Here is a 21,469-nt window from a genome sequence, read left to right as displayed (position 1 = left end):
AAGAATTTTAATTTCTATAATTTGTCATAAGCCACAAGTTGTACACAATCACAATTAGAAATGTACTTGCTTTAATTTTATATGTAAAGATTGGAATTGTTCATTGTAAAAGATGCTATATAAATAAAGGATTGATTGATTGATTGATTGATTGATTGATTGATTGATTGATTGATTGATTGATTGATTGATTGATTGATTGATTATTTTACAAAACATTTGGTTTCGGTGCGACAACAATAAGGCCATATGAAAGTAGGTGAATGTTTTGTCTGTTCCTTTTATTATTATTATTGCGTTTTCTGCTGACAGGTTTCAGAGAGCACGACCTCTTTATTGCACACCAAGTGCTTTCACTTATGCCAGTTTTCTGCGGTAGGCACATTTTTGTAGCTCGATAAAAAATGTAGAAGCTGGCGTCCATTTGTTGTCCTACGGCACCCCACATCATAAACATCAGATGTACAAGCGAGAGCTCTGACATGGTTTACATGAATGAAATAGTCATGCATTTTCCATGTTTTCCTTGCTTTACACAAAAAAAGTTGCCTTTTTTTCCTGATCAACACTGACCTTAGTTAAACCGTTTCATGCTGGAGCTTAACTTATTATTTAAAGGAATAAACACCAGGCATGTTTGTTTGTTTCTTTATTTTTTTAACACCACTAATTCTAAAGAAAAGGGTCCGGTATTATAACACTTCAACTCATTCAAAGGTATAGAAGGTTTCAAGACACTGTACAAGCCATTACTAAGACATTTTCTTGCAATACGAGCTCTGATCTACAGTGGTTAGTGTGACACAAGGAGTGTGTTTTCTGTTCAAGTGACGTTATACCTTATAAATAAATGTAAACATGTGAGTCTGATGCCTACATCAGTAATAAATATGGCAGAAATGTTCCCAAAATATGTTGAACGCAAGTCCTTGAAGTCACATTTTCATATTCATTTATGTTCATTTTCCATTCTGATGGATACAAAGCAGCTGTGAGGAAGCATTTCATGTGTTAATTTTTGAAAAAGTGATAAGGCAGCCCTCTTTTTCATTGTCACCCCCAGCTAGTCATTAGCATTCACTCATCCTGATCTGATCTGGATTAGCATTGTGAGCACTAATAGCCGCTCAGCAGGCTACAAGTTCTCATGATCACTTCTCTGTTGGCATGTGAACAGCTGATTCCCTCCTACTTCAGTCCTGGCCATGGCCTCTCTCCACAGGAGGTGTCTCCTGTGAAGGACACGGGTGAAGGAGCGTAGAGGTCAGAGTCTGTGTCCGATTCTCCCTCTGCTATGAAGGGTCTGACTCTGGGGCACATGGGGGGTCCAGAAATGGCCTCGGGGCCTGTTTCTGCTCCCCCTGCTGTCCCTGCAAAGAAAGAAGGCCCAAAGAAGTCTTCCTTGGCCTGAGAGATACTAAAGCCGCTAAAGGAGCGTTCCAGCTCTTCGTGGTCAACAGACGGTATGGATAAGGAAGTGTCGCTTTCCGCGGCGGTGCCGTCCTGCTGGCACGTCTGCCTCCTGCGGCGCCTTCTGCTCTGGGAGCTGCTCCCAGACGAACGGTCATGTGCCGGAGCGGGGGGAGGAGGAAGGCGGAAGAGGTTGGGAGACTGGTCGCCACATACTGGGGACGGAGTGTTGGCCACACTGCTGTTCCAGGCAGGCTGACTGAGGGGGTGCTGCAGCTGGTGTTGCCAGGAGGTAGAGGGACGGCTCTGGCTGGCAGAAGGAGAACCCACCGATCTGGCCCCAGACCGACCCAGTAAAGGGTCCTTCTGTTCCAAAGAGCTATCAGAGTAAGGGACATCCAGTGCAGAGCATGTCTTCACCTCCTTTTCCTCCTTCATCTGCTCTTTATTGTCCTTCTCCAACTTGCTATCATCTGGGCTGTGGTAGGGTGGGGCAGGATACGGTTCTTTGGAGTTGAAGTAGGCCTCTGTTTCTGAATGGGTGATACCCATACGCTGCACATAGACATTGACCAAGAAATCAAGTTTCCTGTCCATACAAAGTACCTACAGGAAGATAGAAAGAGAAAATTAGATGACGAAAATCTTTTTTTTTTTTAAACTCAGTGAGGACAAGATTATATTTTGTAACGAAAAAGCACAAACCTATGATTCAAAGAGAATACCCTAGTGTTCATGAATGTTTAGAAATGTTAATACCTGCTTTTCCACTTTGACCAGGCGTCCCATCATGCTCAGGTCATCTCCAGGGTCTCCATCAGCTTTAGGGCTTTTTCCCACTATCTGATCAACTCTAGCATTTAAGAAAAGGCACACCTCGGTTTAAGAACTGCTCTGGCACACTCGTTAAACCTGTTTGTTTTTACCTGGGAAAAAGTATGGGGAGCCGAATGTAAAAACGTCAACTACTTTTCTCACATTTAGTTAAATGAGACAACTGATCTCCTCACGTGTAGCTAAATGTGACAAAGTCTAAAAGGAAATTTCCAAATAAACATAAATGTCATATACAAATGTTAAATGTCTCACTGAGTGTAAACCTAAAGCTCCATCTCAAACACCAGTGGTGCCAGTCAATCTGCAACCTCAGGTAGGCCACATATTAACGCTTACTACACGTCTTTAATAACCATTCGAGATGCAGCTGGAGAAAGAACAACAGAGTAGCACTTTTCGCTAGGTAGCAGAAATGGACAGAACGCTAAAGCTGCGCACGCCGTTGAGGTCTTTGAGCATGACTGATTCCAGATCAGTGTTTGAGGTGAAGCTTTAGGTTTACACTCAGCGAGACATTTAACATTTAAATTTAACATTTTACATTTACATTTATATATAATATTTATATTTACATTTCACATTTACGTTCAGGCTTTACATTTGCATAAATGGAGCGAAACAGTTGTGAGATTTTTACATTTGACACCCCATAAAAGGTGAGTAAATGTGCACTAATAAACTTGAATTATACAGCACCATTCAGAAAGGTGTTTTACAAGTCAAGTTATTCAATGACTGAAAGACTCGACACATGACACAACGTACAGAACACATCTGGACCCAAATCTCAACATTCCCCCGGCAAGCAAGCAGATGGTGAGGTGAAGAGAGCAACCGTGTTGGTGCCACAAGTACGACCAGAAAAAAAGACTGACATTACGTCCAATAGCAGTGTTGGTCTCAGCATGGCTGCATGCACACTGAAATCTCTGATGCAACATCGTGTGACAGAGATGAATTTTCTTCTCAAGGCCCAAAATGCATCATGCTTTTGTTGAACAACATGCTTCATTCTGATTGCATCATAATGGGGGGAGTCCCTCCAGTATGAGAGCAAAGGAGCAGTGGCAGACCCCGAATGAGTTGATCCACAGGATTTGGCTCATTGACCTTGATCAGAGAGGCTCACGGGTGTGTCCCATCACTGTTTTGCTGTCCATTGTCTTCAAGGTGATTAATCTTTCATTAAACTTCAGATATATGGGGGAGGTTATGGGACTTAAATCAGAAGAGATTCTGCCAATCTAAATGAGAATGAAGCATGTTGCTTTGGTAATATCTGGTAAATGGTATAAGGAGGATAATGACATTAAAACATTCTCCAGGAGGTGAAGCCTATTGACCTAACCTAGGACCTTCAGTAGACTTCTTATGGCGAGGTGTTGATGGGGGAGGGGGCCCAACAATCATATCTATCCTGGCAAAGCACACAGAGACGATATGAGTGTATTGCACACTGAAGCAAGGGGGGAAGTCGCACCAGCTATGTTATTAAACACAGACATTTTGTACTTGTATCTCTATGAGGACTCTCGGTGACATAATATACGGTACATTCCCCATCCTCTGTAAATGCCTTACCAGATACCACAACCCAATTCTAACAGTAACAGTCGTTTTAATGCCCCTATAGACTGTAAAACCAGCCAAAGCAGTCCCTTTTCTCCAAAAATTTGCTTTGCTTGCTAATGAAAAGCATATCGCGGTCCTCACTATGTACCATGTACAAGAGCACACAAACACATACAAGGACAAGTTAACAGTGGCATGCAAATGTTTGGGTACCCCGGTTAAAATTTAGGTCAAAGTGAACAGTCAAACAAGGGGAGGATGAATTGATCTCCAAATGGCATCAAGATACACATTCCCTTGATGTTTACACCAAATTCTTTTTTTAAATTATTGTTTTCTTCTTTTATTTTTAATGTATGGGCAATGTATGGGTAATGTATGGGCACCATGCAGAGATAGTACTGTACCGCTCCCTTTGGAAAGCATTGCAGCTTGTAAATATACTAAACAAATAATTCCTCTCCTCTCCTCTCTCTCCTCTCCTCTCCTCTCCTCTCCTCTCCTCTCCTCCTCTCCTCTCCTCTCCTCTCCTCTCCCCTCCCCTCCCCTCCTCCCCTCCCCTCCTCTCCTCTCTCTCTACCCAGCCCCCCCCATCCGCAGGAGGGTCCCCCAACATGAGCCTGGTCCTGCTTAAGGTTGATTGATTGATTGATTGATTGATTGATTGATTGATTGATTGATTGATTGATTGATTGATTGATTGATTGATTGATTGCCCTAACAGGCTTGTTCAGGTCCAGTCTAAGTTATCTGAGGGCTCAAATCTCTTTTTGCATTTATGATCAATTTGCCTGCCACTGGTTTAACTAGTCACATTAATATAAATCTTGGACAGGGGTACACAATGGTTTGCAGGCTACTGTACACACAGTTTTGCTCAGGCCTTTTTGTTGGACCTCCTATGGCATGAAGTATTGTTTAAGTTTTGGGATTTTTTTAAATCATTTGGTTCTTCAAAGCACCAAAACATAGCTGAAATGAAACAAACATGTGGTCATTAAAAGGGTAATTTTTGGTTTTAATTTCAATTATTTCAACTAATAATTTGTTGTTCTGAAAATCACAGCAATTTATCGCAGAGCAGCTTAATTGGCAAGGTCATAGAATGAGCTTGTTTCATCAGTTTAATGGTTGGACATCATCCATTCCATTGTTAATAAACTAGAGCAGGTTAAAGATCTTGTTGAGTGTTGAAATGGTACTGGCAATGGTTACAGCATCAATGTGAGTTATCATGGGGAGACAGGAGACAGAGAAATCAGAAGAGATCCTGCAGACAGACAGCAACATTTCACTGTTAAAAAGACAGATCATTCTGTCATCAACAGGCCTGGAAGACCACAGATTGCTAAAGTCTATGAATGTGGAATCTTTTTTCAGTGGGAGAAAAAATGAACAAAGACTCTGAAGGACAAAGCACTATCATCTAAAAACACCAAGTTCAGTAATCATCAATAAACTGATGGGTAATTTGCAGGAGGTAAAACATACAAAACAACAGAGTTGTACCACAATGTTTATCTCTACTGGGTTTGTGCAACATCAAGTGAGTGAGAAGCTTATAGATTATTGCCCTGAATACAGCACATGTATGACACAGGCAAATAAACATGTGTGTGTTTCAGAACAATAACAGCGTAACTGATGCACATAGATCTGAAACAGTGCAGAGTTATTACAGAATAATACGGCAGAAAGCTTTTGACAAGGCTTTCATATCCATTATCACAGTATATCTCACACTTTAATGAGATGAGACTCTAAACGAAAAATGGGTTAAATTTAATTTGGTGAAAACGCTCACTGGACTGAGAAGTGGAGGGTTCTTGGTTCAAGCTCCAGAGCGGACAAAACTTGGTGGTGTTATGGGAGTAGGGTGAGGTGCCAGGACACTTTCAGAGCCCTACTAAGGTATCCTTGTGCGAGGTAATGAACCACCAAATGCTCACATAGGGTCCCCATTCAGCGGTGTACCCTGCCTGCACCATATGGAGCTGGGGTAGGCTCTAGCACCCTCCCATGACCCCTCAACAGGGATATAGTAAAAGAAGAAAACATACTGTATGATGCACTTGCCTGGTCTGCAGATTTTTGATGCGACACAGCATGTCCAGATGACCAGCAGAGTACTGCTCAATCACATCCATGACGTCATATGGCCGCAAGCTCTCTTTGAACTTTCTCTTGGATACCAGAAACTTCATAATGCTGAAATAGGAAAAAAGATCTCATCAAAAAAGAAACAAGTGAAAATAACAACACAGCCATTTAATAGTCCCGTATATATAACCCTAACCCTAACCCTATATATATATAAAAGACCAGACTCTGGATAAGCGTGATGGTCACGGGATGAAACTGGAACCAAAACAGCGCACAAAGAGTAATTGATAGAAACCTTTACATCCGGCTCAAGCAATCTAGTAGTGAATGTGTGTAACACCGGGGCTTATGTACTGGGGAAATCAGGCTGATAACTGGGGAGTGAGACACGGGGTTACCGGACTGCCTTGACTATGGTAGAGAAACCTGGGTCACACCTATTTGCCCTACTCATACAAACATCCTCCTCCCAAATCAACATAAAAAGAAACTCTAAGTGAAAACAACTGAATATTGTGGGGAGTATAAACATGAAAGTTCATCTCTGTAATCTAGCTGGAAGCAGAATTACACATACTCTATCAAGGTCTTTATGAAACCACAGAATTACATTATCTTTTAGCGTTATCCTTTTGCTGGTAAACCATAATATGCTTTTCAGTGTTTAAACCATGCTACGGTTTATGCTCACCAGATTGCCCTTATTGTGACCTTCAGGCTTGATGGTAATTCCTGAGTGAGAAATTCACAGTGGCAGCTCTTATCATCACCCATTTCCTCTCCTGGGAGACTTGCCTCTGCAAAGCATACACAAGAACACTGAATGGTTTGAACATTTCCAAGGCTGTTAGAGTCTCTGCAGAGGAAGAGGGTCGTCGCTTTAAAGGTGCAAAAATTGGGTTACAAAGTTAGCCAGAGGCTTTATGGATCAATAAAAAGAAAGCTTGGGCCAGAACTGAAGGATAGTGCTGGGGTCCATGCCAAATTGCTTGAGAAATAATTTGAGAATTTGGTTGGGAAGGTGAATTCTCTTCATGCATTTTGTCTCGGGTTTCTGACAGTCTTACTTAAATTCCTTCATTACCCCAACAATTTTCTCAGTTAGCATCATTCTTCAGTTGTATTTCAGGAGGGTGAAAAATTTGCTTAAGAACAACTCAAAAGAAAAAGGGGGGTCAGCGTTGCTTGTTTACATACACTTGTAAATACCATGCTTATTGTCCTGAATTACAATGCTTTCTATAACTCGATTGTTCTGGGTTGAATATTAAATGATTCCTGGTTAAAGCGCAGTAAACCCATCCGGTAGAATTTAGCTGAATTCTTATTGAATAACTGAGAAGTTAACAAGTTTTTGTTGTTGTTGTTATTATTAGCTTTACAGAAGATGTGACTTTTACAGCATAGTCTATATACTTCTGATGGAGTTGGATAATTACAAAACTCTATGGTAATCTTGTTTAGATTTAACAATTCTTTCCTGATTATATACTTTCATGTATATTTATGATCATTGACCCACTGGAAGAGGTTATGGCTGTATTTCTTCTTACTTTATTATTTGCATTCATTTACTTTCTTTACAGTTCACCTGGCAATAAAACAACTCCACGTCATGTTTCACCTCCCTCTGTGTGTTAGAGTAACTGATGTCTCCTCTTCACTGTGACTTTTGGTGATTTCTGGTTGTTTTTTTCCCTTCAGCAATATGTAGTGGTTTATTATTTTCTACCCATTAAAGCAAATATCTTCTTAAGCGTGATCTTTTTCTTCATTATTTCTTTTTTAAATGCCTACATTATCTTTACAAGTGTATGCAACCTGTTAAGCACGCCTGTATCTCAGCATTTGCAAGCATGCAAGTGTTCTCAGGTCTATAAATCCGGCTGTCTTTTCCCCATAGTAGCTTGTCAATAAAATATTCCAGTGTCTTACTTATTAAACCTTCAATTGCTGCAAAGAGAGAGAGGAGAGAGATGGAAAAACAGATTTGTTATGGATGACCATGGCAGACAAAAAGACAAATTTCCAAACATGAAGACCACCAAATAATTTTTTGGGTTTCATGTTTGATAGGGACGGTCTGTCTCACATCTAAGATGATTAAAAAGCTGTACATATCATATACTGCATATGGCAAAATATGAATCTGCATTAGAGATTACACTACAACCTACACTGATGGCATAGCATGATGGCTTGTCTAACCTGGAGAACGCTTCAGTCCCAAGTCTTCGTCCTGCATTTCAATCAGCACTTTATCATGCCATGAATCGGAAGAAGAAAAACAACCAATGAGACCAATTGGCTTAGACTCTTTTTAACACAAACTTCATGAAATGGTGAAGGAGGAGAACTGCTTGATTTTATGTGGCCTGAATGACATATGAATGCATTAGGTCTGTCCATATGATGAATGAATGCTGCATACCAAAATCCAATCCAAGCCCCAAAAAGGTTGTAGGATTCGTGATATTATCATGTAGAGTAAAAAAACTTAAAGGATGAGTCTATAAGATTCATATGTTTCCCTTTAAGCATAACAATTTATTTACATGATTTGATGTAAAGATGTGCTTAAGTCTGTCTATTACATTGTCTTTATTGGAATATCACGTGACAGAGGATGGTTTGTCTGAATTTACATTAGCAAAAAAAAAACTTTTAATATTTTTTACGTAAACCCAAAACTTGGATCTAGACCCTGCAAATTAAGAAAAACATGTGATTTTGGTTCAAAAGTGTGACAGATTAGGTTAAAAAACAATACAGTTAATATATTTTGTAAACCCTAAGCAATTTGGGGCTTAAAGCATCTAACATCTTCCATCTACCATCTTCCATCTACCCTACATAAACACTGCAACACTCTGACCATCGCTTCAGAGAAACCACAATCTAAGATATGAATTAAATAAGTCCACCATTGAGAGAGCATGCCTGACTTCCAACTTAAAACATTAACTCAATTTTAAGTAACAAGTAAATGTTAATGACAAATGTGACACCAAAAAACTGCCACAAGATACCAACTAATATTGTCCAAAATCCCAAGCTGCTTCAGTGAGTTGCTTTGACTTGAGATTGAATTGTTTAAAATTCCCCCCCACACACACACACACACACAAACCAATTTTGTGTTTTGACTAAAGAAAAGAGCTTAGCTCATTAGCTCACATATTGATCTGTTGAGATGTGTCTGCGTGAACGTTCCTCACCCTCGGAGTTTTGGCGCGATGTGCTGCCTCGTGCCTTAAAGCTAGTCTTTGTCCCTCGGTTCTTGTCAGTGAAGCTCCAACTTTTGGCGACCTTGTAGGGACTCGCCTCAACTCCTTCCTCTGCTCCTGGGGACTGAGCTTTCCCTTTTGCAAAAGGGGCTTTAGAAGGACTGGGGAACACCTTGTCCTTCAAGCTGGCCTTCCGACTGCACACAGCAAGCAGCGACAAAGGAAATGTTACTGAACAGCTTATGCGGCGCAGCTGTTTCTAAGCATCATAATCCTATTTTCCCCCTTAATCTGCCTAATTCAACACTGAATTGAGCAAATCTTACCTCTGCAGAAATGCAAAATTGGCAATGTCCTACAGAAGAAGGAGCCATGTCCACACACGAGCATAGTGGAGCATACAGTGGGTCAGCCAAGCAGCACGAAGCTACGAGCATGCATGCGTGGGAAGCAAGGTGACAACACACATCTCAAAAGGAACAGCCGTGATCTCACTCTGTGCAAAAAAAATAAAAGTGTCCACAACCGTGCCAAATAAGTCGACATCGTACTGTACGCTCTGCCTGACACACAGCAGTTGGTCAAAAGAAAAGGCGTTATATTGTTAGGTGGTTGGCGGTATGAACAGAGGTTTAACAGTCGGATCGGCAAAAAGGGCAGCAAGCAAATTAACGGCAGGAATGCACTGAGAAACAGAAACAAAACATCAGCTGAAATCACAAGTGCATATTTATCATAGAAATAGGCAGACTCTTGAGGCTATTTAAAGCTGCTACACCCCACAGAGCTGTGATACACCTGTGTTTACTGTTCTTATATGAGTCCTCCACTTTTAATTGTGCCAAAGGAGGGATTAGAAACAGCGGCAGGAATGTGGGAGACACGCAGACTTGCAGTATGGTTGTGAGTACGTGGGCAGCCACTATACCTAATAGCTCTTGGACAGCACCCACAAAGTCTTTCTTTGTGTGCATTTTCATTACTGGAGTGGAGGGCAGTAAAGGAGACAAAACAGATTTTAAAAAAAAGAAGCATTGGGATACGCAAAACACAGCAGTGTGTGCTGCGCAACACTTTGTGTGTCCAAAATAATGGCCATGTTTGCACATGAGATATCATATTTGCACAAAATATGCTTATAAAGGACACGATAAAGTGTTACTTATCATTAATTACACTTGTTTTCTTTTGTCCAATGGTGTTCAATATATCAAGCAAAGCTCAAAAGTGTTCAAAATCACCTCTTTACTTTCTGAGATATTGCTAGAAATAGGTCAGAGGTGATCTTTGAGCACCGTGAGAGCAAGTGCAGAAAGACCATTCTTGAAAGAGGTATTTCACACACACACACACACACACACACACACACACACACACACACACGCACACACGCGCACACACAAACACTAAGAGTCACATATTCTTTCAAGAAGTGTATCAGCAGCAACTGAGAGCGGAATTGAAGCCAGAAGGTACTGTAGAGACAAGAAACAATCTGATCCCAGACCTGGGAGACATTTCAGTTTGGGACTCCTTCCTGCAGAAAAGACATCAACAGAAATCAGTTTGTGTGTTACGTCATCATTGATCACACAGGGTTAATACTGATGCACGCGACACAAAATGCTCTATTACCTATATCATCCTGCGGATATACAGTATGTGATCTAAGCTGTAATGTACAACTATAGATCAATCCCCCTGATTTTTAACTTAAATATGAATAACAGTGCTAACCAAAAGTGTTTCAAAAACATCTCGATCCCCCCCTTGTGGAAGGCTGTAGTACAGCTCAGGAGTAGGGGAAGTTTAGATGTGTGTAAGTGCTATTCCTCTGCAGATGTGAGTAAGATAGATATGCTATAAAGTCAATGAGATGGTATCCTTTTTAAAATGATATTATCATTATCTCCATACGGTCATACTCATACCTGAAAGACTTGCCCTTTAGATTCCTCAGCAGATCCAACTGATTCAGAGGTGGGATAAATCTTGGGGGGAAAAAATACAAAGATCAGAGCTCCACCACCTGCGTGTTGAAAGGTTAAACGCTCCCTCCAGCAAGCAAAAAAGGTAATTCCATTTACTTTGGCACTGATCTATTCTGCAGGCCATCACCTTTTCAGCTCGGGTTACAACTATGACCGAATTGAATCTGAAACTTTTATATTTTATATATATCCATACAACCACACAGGCTTACTTTAAGAATTTGCATTGTGAGAGTCAAAACCTATTTGCTGACTCATACGCCAAGGCTGAAATGTAAGCTAATTTTGCAAAGTAGCCTCTGGCCCTGTTTGGCTTTGAGACAGCATTTTAAAATGTTCATGTGTTCCTGCCAAATGCTGCAGCAGTCATTGCAAAATAAAAAAGTCTCCCGAAAAAGAATGTGGTGTCTCATTCAACCAGGGTCTGATGCAGAATACAATAAAGGACACTCTCTTTTTCTTTAGCTTGGCAGCTTTAAAGGTGATAAGGGAATGTAATGCAGGGAAATTGCTCTATTCATTAAAATGCTGACAAATCCCCAGAGTGTAGTTTTTTACTCACCTGTACATTGGAACAGATACAGTCTGCTCATAAAAATCCCAAGTGCACAGCAGGTCTGTACGAGAAAGGTTTGTAGCGTAAAACCTCCAGGCACCCTGGATGGAGGGTTAAAAAGCAATTTTAGTTTTTTGTTAAGGACAACGGTGGGGAAAAAAAGTATAATGAGAAAAGAAGGCTTGAGTGTGAACCTGGATGAGGCCAGCTGCAGGGTTACGCCTCTTCTCAAAATGCTTCTGCCTGTGTTGCTCCTGGACTTTGAGGGCAAACCCAGAACCCAGGATACCCTACAGGGAGACAGAAAGGTCAAAACTGAATTAGAATTTACCTCCATTAACCTTTTTCATCCACTTAATATCCGATGTAAAGTGTGTGCACATTTACATTCATTTATTGCGCACGCTAGTTCCAAGCGAATAAAACTGCACGTTTGTTTGAAGTCTTTTTAACTGGATGTTTCTAAAGACAACTGAACAACTGTTACCATCATATCATCAGCACCTGTGATTAGAATGAGCAACCCACTGTAAATAAGAGACCTAAAATAGAGTATTTCTGTTCTATCTTCAGCATCCTACATAAACCTCTAGTTAAATTGAGACAGAATAAAAAACAAAGTGCAAACTGTTCCTTCTACAATGAGAAAAACAATCCATCAAGTTATTTATTATTATCATTAAACTGCTTGTGGCCTGTTTGGGCCTGTTTTTCAGTAATTCAGACCATCTAATTCATCTGCCCATAGATCCATCAAAATAAACAATTTATTTATTATAATTTATATCCCAAACAAAGCCAGAAGGCTTAACAGTTAGTACTGTGTAACACCTTCAGTCCTTAGAGCCTCGAGCTCAGGAAAAGCCGAATCCATGAGCTTCATGAGCAGAATCATCTAATAATAAATACCCTCTTGAGTGTCAGATGTTAACTTTGAATACGCATATAGTTTAAAATGTTTAGAAAATGAGCTGTTAAGCAACACTGGGCTTTTAATCAGTGGAAGGTTAACAACAGTCCAACATTAATACTTACAGCAGGAAGTGCAAAGAAGGCCACCCCGATCATGCTAAACGCGGCTCCCAGCATGCGTCCATTCCATGTTTTGGGAACCTTGTCACCATAACCAATTGTTGTCAAAGTGATCTGATGAAAAATGCCATCTGTTACTGTTTGATTATAAAATGTACCTGCACACTGCATCAATTTATTGGACTTTAGGCTTACCAGACCCCACCAGAGTGCATCGGCGTAGGTTTCAAACTCCTCATTTGACTCCTTTTCCACAGAGTAGACCAGGAATGAAGCCAGGATGAGACACAGAAAGCCTATGTACCAGGCCGTGATGAGCTCCTACAGTGAAAATGACACAATAAGCCTGACGGGAACCCAAAGCAATAAAGCGCCATCCGAAACGTCCGGTGATTTGATAAAACGGTGACAATATTGGACGCAATTATGTGACTCACATGCCCTCTGAGGCACACCAAGCATTTCATAAATGCCTTTTATTTCCCTCGAGCCCGCACATGTTGCACACCCACCCTATTTACTTACCACATCACATACACACACACACACACTTGAAGAAGCTTATTAGTGCAAGCAAATGATTCTATTTTCAAAGCTCATTAAAAATAAAGCTGGGAGAAACGTTTCCTCAAGTGGAAGAGACATTAAACACCACAATCCTGCAGCACTGAAAGCTTCACTTATAATGGTGACATGAATGTTAGTTTTTAGTTAGTTTGAGGAACAGTACTAAGACTAAAGTATGGTTTAAAAGTGACTATACATCTATTTAGACTGCATTTTATTTTGGAAATGTTGATATGACATCACTGTCAAATGCACTTGGGCTGTTGAGCTGCAGTTCACCTTGCTGTGGGCATAAACTACAGATCCCAGCAGCTTCCAGGTGCCTCCTCGGCGGTCCATCCGCAACATGCGCAGGATCTGCAGAAACCTCAGGCTCCTGATGGCCGAGGTGGCAAAAATGTTGCCTTGAGATCCGGCAGCCAGCACAGACACTGAGGCGATCAGCACCATGATATCTGGGGAAAGACGTTACACGCCATCATTTCAATCTACTGTCATTATTAAGAGTTCCTTTCATCTGTCACAAACGTAAATTTCATTCACTTGCGAAACCGTTCAACAAACAGACGCTTGTGTCCTCACCTATGACACAGAAAGGCTTCCTGGCAAATTTCAGCCTCCCCCTCCAGCCTCTGTATCGGCAGCAGCAGCCAGCAGACCATATCCTCACGATATACTCCACCCCAAACACCACGATGGTCACGATTTCCTGCATAGCAAACCATAGTGGTGAGGTTTACCACTTACCCAGGATGCACCACATGTGGAGCAAGAGTTTACATGCAGAACAGCAATACGCACCAGGATGTACAAGGCACTCTCAGAGCTATTTTTGAATTCTTTGATGGTGGCAAAAACGGAGAGGATGAGACAGGAAAAGACCAAGAGGAAGCTAAAAGAAAAGAAGAAAACAAAAATGTATATAAGCTTTGGATTGCTGTTGGGGTTTTTTAAACTCTATTACTTGTTACTTGTTTTAATCATACATATCGTATTGGGAAACAGAGGCTTTGAAATGCAGATCTTCTATTAACAGGATGACTTTCTTCATTAAGAAAATTACTATTTGGGTGGCTGCAGCCCATTAAAGCTGACCTGGCCTGTGAGTGATTTCAGTATTGGATTTCATGCTCAGCTGATGGCTGCGATGCACCTCCGCTGATTAATTCCCAAAGCTCAGAGTAAGCGAGTGCAGTCGGGGAACTAAATGAATAATTAGAGCTGCAGTCCCCTTTTTAGTGGATAGAAGCCATAGTGCATCTGCAGCAGCTGCAGCAGTGGCTCGGCCACACATGGAGGGCACATGCAGATAAGGTGCACTGAATTAACCCAGTAGTAAACACATTTGCATAAATAAATGGGGTGATGAAGCAGTAAGATAATCCTTCATGATTGTAATGTAATTGAGTTATTTCATGTTTATGGTTGTTTTTTTTAGAAAGAAATTGAGTAATTAGATCTGAGATTAGATAGAAACGATTCAGTCCTTTTTGTTTCTACATAAAGAAAACAAAGATGTGGTGAACATCACTAATGTCCACTAACGATAGCAGTCAGTAAACCAGCACAGAGCATTAAACTCAGGGATTCCCATCGGGTACTTCGGAACTCAGGAGCCACTTGCATATGACGTGAAAGGTGTTTGAAAACTAGAAGGAAATAAAGGTATTATACTATCATCAGCTTAGTCTATAGAGGACTGGGCTGAGGAGAGGGTTCCTTGTTCAAGCTTCACTGTGGACAAAACTCGAGAGGTGTTCTGGTAGCAGGGGGAGGTGCCAGGACACCTTCAGAGCACTGCCAAGGTACTCCTGGTCCAGCTCATCCATGGGTGTGCCCTCCCCATGACCCCGACAGGGATCTAATGTCAAGAAAAGAATGGTTATTTTTAAGAACCGAGTTTGTAAGCCAAACTTGTATTCTTCATTTTATTATTTTGGCTCTTCCTTCAGGGGTAACATTGAATCATCCTCCCCCACCCCCATCAATCCTTTGCGAACTCTTCTCTCGGACCAGCTAACTTTGTATCCTCTTTCTCTGCCTCCATATATCCAGTCTCTTGCCTTCCCCTGTGTAGGTCCTCTACGGCAGCTCCACCCTCACTGTTGTTAGGATTTAGTTTGATCAGGGCCCGAATGCAGACAGGAAACGGCCACCTAGGTCTCAAAAAAGGGTTTATTGAAAGCAAAAGAAGCCTTGAACGCAGCAGGGAAAAACACGCTGGAAACCCTGGAGAAAGAACAGAGCAGGAACAGGGAAAACCACCAATAAAGGACCCCAAAACAACACCTAGGACCCTGACAACCATTGTTCTACCAATATATTTGGACATGTTCAAGCCACCTCAGCCTGGCTTTTCTGGCTTTATTCTCAAATTATCAACATATTTAGATTTACTCCAGCAGTGTTTAAAACAAAACAATTCAGAACAGGCATTTTCTAGCTCATGGAGAATACTTCATAGTTTCATAGTCTTACAATGTCGACATCAGACGGTTAAAAATAGAACCGTCTTACTGCAGCTTTTGTTGTGAGTATGAGCTTTTGTCCTTTGTGTTAAATCTCTAATCATTGTTGCTCAGAGACAAATATCCATTTCTTTAGATGTAGATTTTCCTCAGTGCTCAAAGGCAAATCACACTTAGCTGCTGGATGTTCTGCAGCTGCCTGCTGCTTTCCTCCGTGCTGCTGATGAGCATTTGGCTTTTAAAAGGTAAAAACGCCCTATTAGGCGGACGGCATTGCCAGCTGGGATATGCTGCTACCGTACTTCTCTCTTGGCTAAATAAAGGGCTCTTATATTCATTCAGTAGAATTCTCTTTGCACATGCAGCTGTTGTTCTATACTGTGTGTGTTAGACTGAGGTCGTTCTGTGTGAGGGTTAGTGTGTTTTATTGGATCTCATACATCATTGATGGGTAGAGGATTCAGGGCTTTCTTGAGGAAAAGCGAGCTGATCGTGTGCAGAAAAGCATTCATTAACTCTTGTCTGTCTGCAGCTTGTCTGCATAATTTGGATTATTGTTAAATCACTGTCTCTAGGGTAGAGTGATTAATATTTATAACATTGTTGTTTTTGATATGGTGATGATTATGGTTGATGTCTGTACAATTGGCAGAGTACAGGTGTTAAACTTTATGTTCTTTTCTGTTTTTATTTGTTTAATTTGTTAATTATCACCTTTTTTAATCAACTGCTCCTGCACAAAGAAAAGTATGAATTACATATGGTGTGTATTCCCCGATAATTACATCATTTAAAAAAACATAGTTGTAAGAATTACTAAAATGGACTGATTTTATATACCTGAACAGATTTTATTCCATGCCTTTCCTGCTAGTCAGGAAAATCCTATCTTGTATTCCTGACCTTTTATCCATGAGGTGCAGTATTGTACATTAAATTCAGGTCAGTCAGCAGGTCGGGCACATTTTTGTTTTACTTCCCTGGCGTGTGCTGAAACGGAACGTTGCTGTTGCTGTAGAACTGGGCCTCAGCGTTTGCATCAATTTCCTGACTGCAAATGACAAAGTTAATCAGTACCTGATGAGGAAGCTTTCCTTATTATATGAGTGGGACAGAAACCACTTCCTAAACCACTCAGGCTATTAGCTTCGCCTATCGTTGGGTTCAGCACATGCAGAGGTTTTAGTTTCACAGCTCAACCACAACTGTTCATGTTTATGAGTCTGACCTGGTGTTAACGTCCCAATTTACTATTTAAGATAAACAAATAACTAATATAGTTATACAAGTATGTGTTTGATTTTTTTCTATTTGTTTATCCTGTGACTGATTTTAACACTTATCTAGAGAATAGAGGGTAGATCCGTGGTTAATCTATTTAAAGCGCAACATTAGGACAGGAAGTACGAAATAAGAGCTACTATGAGTGACATGAAGCAATTTAAATGCCACACTATTAGGAAAAGTGGTCCTTAATAAAATGTGACCTAAGAAAACACATCCCATTAACAGACAGTTGTAGGCAGCCACGCACACACATCGACTTTTTGTCAAGCTAATTCAGATGGCATCAGTAGAAATGTGACTGTTGATCAATCAAGTTGAACAGTCCGAAGCAGAAAAGCCTGCATTTCCTCCTGAGCTGTAGGTGGAAAGCCATCGATTTCCCCCTTCTCAGCACAACACTGGTCACTCATCACGCTAATTTTAGCCTGTGATAAACTCAAGGAGAGGACACAACATATTTCATGAAACAAACAGTGTCACCACGGCACCATCCCCACTCTGCGGGTCCCAGGGAAGAGTGTTCCAGGGTAATGAGCAACTTTCTGGGTCACTTATGTACGTGTGTGTCCCTGCTACTGCAGCAACCCTAATATACTGTAAATCATACTATATGTCACGGACAAGCTTAAAATGAATCTGTACCATACATGAGGCCAAGTGAACCAAATCTCCCCTTAGATAGAGCTTGCCTGGCAAATTCCAAAAAGTATAATAAAGACTTATTATGATTTTTCTGACAAGAGATACAAACCCATTAGTGAGGCTGTGCTGATTCAGAAAAATACACATAGAGACATTAACTATAACTAGGCAAAAACACATCAAACAGGCCCCTCCAGGACATCAAATCTCCTTCGAGAATGCCCCACTGGCATTCAGGAGGAGCCTTGGAAGCTCAGCAGGATTGCTGACAGGTCCAGTTAATGTAGAAGAATCGGCACTGGAGAAAGAACAGCTTTACAGAAAACATCGGCTAGAGTTGGATGAGCTCCGGCTGCTGCACCGCTTCAGGACCCGGATGACTCATTGTTTGTGGTGGAAGCACGAAGCCAGGCTCTGGAGCAGCAATCGCTGAAGCAAAATGTCAACACGGCACTTTATGATTCAAAGCTCGAGCGTCAGAGGGATTATGTCAAAGGATAATAGTTCATAGGACATAAGCAGGTCAAATTTCTGATCGATCAAAAGAAAGAAAAAGGGTTTACGGTATGTGTTGTAGCACTCATTGCTATTTGGTTACATTTACTGATAAATATGAGATCAGAATCAAATATAGGATGAAATAATATTTTTTTGTTATTTTTATATTAAATTCTGAGCATATATTTTCAGGACAGAATGGCTGGATCTTGACTTTATTGGTGAAATTAATAGTGTTTGAAAAGTTTTTTATTATTTTTCGAAGTTTTTAAGACGAGTACTAAAAACGTGGACCAATTGTGTTTTACAAAGCTCATTGACTTCCTGTTAGTTTTTTTTCTTCCTTTTTTAAGGTGTCTCTCAAGTTCTCCTTTTCCAATTTTCTCCCACAGCTGGAGTTTTCTGCCTGGAAACACTCGGTAACAATCTTCATCTACACCAAGTCTGTGAACATCTCAGCCTGCAACCCTTAACACTCTACTGGAAGCTGCCTTTGTAGATGCAGCCAGGCAGACAAGTACGCTGAATATAGGTTCTCACATTCCACTTATTGATCTTTCACACATGCATTGCAAACAAGCCAGAGCAGCAAAGCACAAATGGCCGTCTAAACTGAACATTCAGCGGAAGAGAAATGCACGTGCACTGGGCCTTTGCAGCAGAGTCTGTATGTTCAGCAGCTGACTGAAGTCCCAGCATGGCGGCTTTTAAAATCTGCCTGGAACAGTTAGAAGGCTGAATGAAGTGTTTCGACTATGAATAATGTATAGAACAGACAAATGGAACACAGCTGCTGTTTCAGGGCAGCTCTTTTCCTGTAGGGCGGGTGGTACTTTGCCAAATTTGACTTCCTGATTTCTCTATATAGCAGTTTCTACTGTACACTGTGAATTTCTGGAATACATTAATGCACAATAGCATACATGCCCTCAACACCTCCTAACAAAGTTAACAAAATGTCCCCCAAAATGAAAGTGGTGAAGGTGGCGTGTTTTGGGGTTTTTTTTTGGCAGTGCTATTGTAGTCCATGAATATTTCAGGTCCCCTCACCCCCTGCATGATTCCCCAGATTATTTTGTTTCATTTTACTTTTTCAGACATGACCGGTGGGTAACCTGCATTTCACCTGTTCAAAAAGGAGACCACCTGACTGCCTGTTTTCATTTGCCTTGAAAGTCTCCACAGTACTAACCATGGCAACCATTCCAATTGAAGGGAGTGGCCAGCTGTCAATCACATTTTCTGTGAATGTGCAAATTGGTTACAAACTATAAGAAAGGTAAGTTTTGGAGGTGAGACATTAGGGTGGCAACTGAGATCTTTAATGTCGTAGTAAAATCCCCAGATCACCGGGCATGGCTAAATGGGACAGAACAAAGTTACAAGACTGTGATTGGGTCATGGTGCGACCCAAAACTGATCAAAGTAGTTGTAAATAGCTCACAAAGGCAGAACAAAGAACAGGCAAGTTTAAAAGGGGAGAGTTAAGAGATGCTCACAGCAGAATCTCTCTGGAAGAAGCTACTGTAACTGCATTCCGTTATAAATACACAAAAGGGCCATAGGAGACTTTTATCTGGAATGATGTAATGACCAGTGTGATCATTTGTCTTCGGGGTATCACTGAAGCTTTTTGAAAACTCAAAGTCCAAGTTTGAAAATTGTGGCGTTAGAGCAGTACGGGCTATCAGTTGCATTATGGGACATGTAAAAGGCAAAATCTGAAACGGAATTTGCGCCACATTTATCTGCTTTTAAGCCTTAACTTTGTAAAATTGAGTCCCAGGATTGCTGCAGGGCTGAACTAGAGACCGAAAATGATGTTCCGATCTAATGACATCACCCGGTTCCCCCCCTCCCCAATCGAACTCTCTGTCTCTCTGTCTCTCTCTCTCTCTCTCACACACACACACACACACACACACACACACACACACACACCACACACACACACACCCACACACACACACACCTTGTGAGTAGCAGTGACGCGGAGCTGTCCACAGACTGCGGTGCTGAAACATTTTTTTCCGGATACATCTGTGATAATGAGCTGCGATAATATCAGTTGTTAGTTGAGTTCTGCTGGTAATCAGTACCTCTGGCGGCATAAAGACACTTTAAGACTCATCATTTGATCTAGATGATACCACGCAGCAGCCACACGGCGTCCCCCCCAAAAATAAATAAATAAAATTTTGGAAATGGCCACGATGACAGTCAACTTACACATAAGCGTGATAGACGAACGCCCATCCCCGCGGCCGCTCCAGCGCATTATACAAGAAATTCTGTAGTTTTCGGTAGCTGGCGTTTTTCTTGGTCGGTCTGGGTCTTCCTGTGGAGATGCTGGACCCCCGTCTGCAGAGGATGCTGCTCCGCTTATGGGCGCCGTCCGGACCCGCAATGAGCAGCGCCCCATCCCTGCTGGACTCCGGAGCCCCCGGGTCCAGTCCCACAAAGCCGACTCTGTGTTTCTTCTCGCCGTCTTCAGCTGGGTAGACCCCGCCGTTCAAAGACTTCTGCACCATCCTAAAGTCGAGCCCACTCTGACGAGGAGTTGTCCGTGTCCTTGCAGCGGGGATACATCACCGGCGCTGAGGGGTGTGTGCTGCTGCTGCTGCTGCTGCTGCTGTCCCCCCTTCACACCAATTGCTAATAACCTTGTGAAAACTGCACTGTGTGTGCTTTTACCTCAACCTTTTCCCGGCGTTAGACAACATGCACGCGATTCTCATTCCAATCCAGTCAAATATCGGACAAAAGCCACGAAGCGGAACCATATTTAACACGGAGCCATCTATATTTTAAGCTTGTCAACGCATTATTTTAAATCATGAATACTGTATAATGGGATTTTCATGTCACATAAACGACTGTGATAGGCAATTATTTATTACAATAGTTCACTGAAGCGACCCAGAGTGAATTGTTGACTTGTGTACTTTGCATGTTTAGTGGTCTGGAGTGACAGTAGTGCATGACCAGGGCACCTGTTGGGCAAGAATATACAGTATCCTTTGTTTACCTTGAAACTAGCTCTTTGTTTGAAAAAACGCCCTCAGAGCACCACCAGATCGTCATTGTAAGGTATTAAAAGCACATATATTTGATCAGTACTTGAACGCAACGCCAACAGTTTGCCGCTTATTATACGCATCTATGTGACCACACCTGTCCTCATTCATGATTGCTTGTAATGATTTGTCAGTAATATTGCATAGTGAACAGTGCATTATCCTCACTCCCATTGTCAAAGTAGGTACTGAAGTAATGGAT

General features: G+C 41.4%; 1 protein-coding gene across 12 annotated transcripts; it reads right to left on the bottom strand.

Moving 5' to 3' along the window:
- Positions 1-632: 632 nt before the first annotated feature.
- On the bottom strand, positions 633-21,114 carry LOC130530711 (potassium voltage-gated channel subfamily KQT member 2-like). Of its 12 annotated transcripts, XM_057042163.1 has the most exons (19): positions 20,420-21,107; positions 14,097-14,187; positions 13,878-14,004; positions 13,575-13,750; positions 12,924-13,049; positions 12,732-12,842; positions 11,891-11,986; positions 11,703-11,797; positions 11,081-11,140; positions 10,657-10,686; positions 10,078-10,131; positions 9,141-9,346; positions 8,131-8,178; positions 7,858-7,875; positions 6,614-6,719; positions 5,896-6,027; positions 3,596-3,664; positions 2,170-2,263; positions 633-2,016 (listed from the first exon to the last, which is right to left on the bottom strand). In XM_057042163.1, exons 1-19 carry the CDS (start codon positions 20,719-20,721, stop codon positions 1,189-1,191), a joined length of 2,769 nt encoding a protein of 922 aa, XP_056898143.1. In that variant the 5' UTR covers positions 20,722-21,107; the 3' UTR covers positions 633-1,188. The 12 variants fall into 12 exon arrangements, with proteins under 12 accessions (XP_056898143.1, XP_056898144.1, XP_056898145.1 ...); XM_057042164.1 differs by lacking the exon at positions 7,858-7,875; XM_057042165.1 differs by lacking the exon at positions 10,078-10,131.
- Positions 21,115-21,469: the final 355 nt, after the last annotated feature.

This window comes from Takifugu flavidus, chromosome 8 (genome assembly GCF_003711565.1).
Source record: "Takifugu flavidus isolate HTHZ2018 chromosome 8, ASM371156v2, whole genome shotgun sequence".
NCBI classification, from domain to species: domain Eukaryota; kingdom Metazoa; phylum Chordata; class Actinopteri; order Tetraodontiformes; family Tetraodontidae; genus Takifugu; species Takifugu flavidus.
The sequence above is the reverse complement of the archived record's forward strand: the minus strand, read 5'-3'. Positions and strand labels throughout refer to the sequence as shown.

What these genes read in the sequence shown, in the direction of transcription:
- LOC130530711 (XM_057042163.1), bottom strand. Translation starts at nt 20,721, where the DNA reads ATGGTGCAGAAGTCTTTGAACGGCGGGGTCTACCCAGCTGAAGACGGC. An exon ending in TTCGTCTATCACGCTTATGT is followed by an intron (nt 14,188 to 20,419) that starts GTAAGTTGACTG and finishes CTTTTCTTTTAG; the next exon opens with CTTCCTCTTGGTCTTTTCCT. An exon ending in CCTTCTTTGCACTTCCTGCT is followed by an intron (nt 11,987 to 12,731) that starts GTAAGTATTAAT and finishes GTCTCCCTGTAG; the next exon opens with GGTATCCTGGGTTCTGGGTT.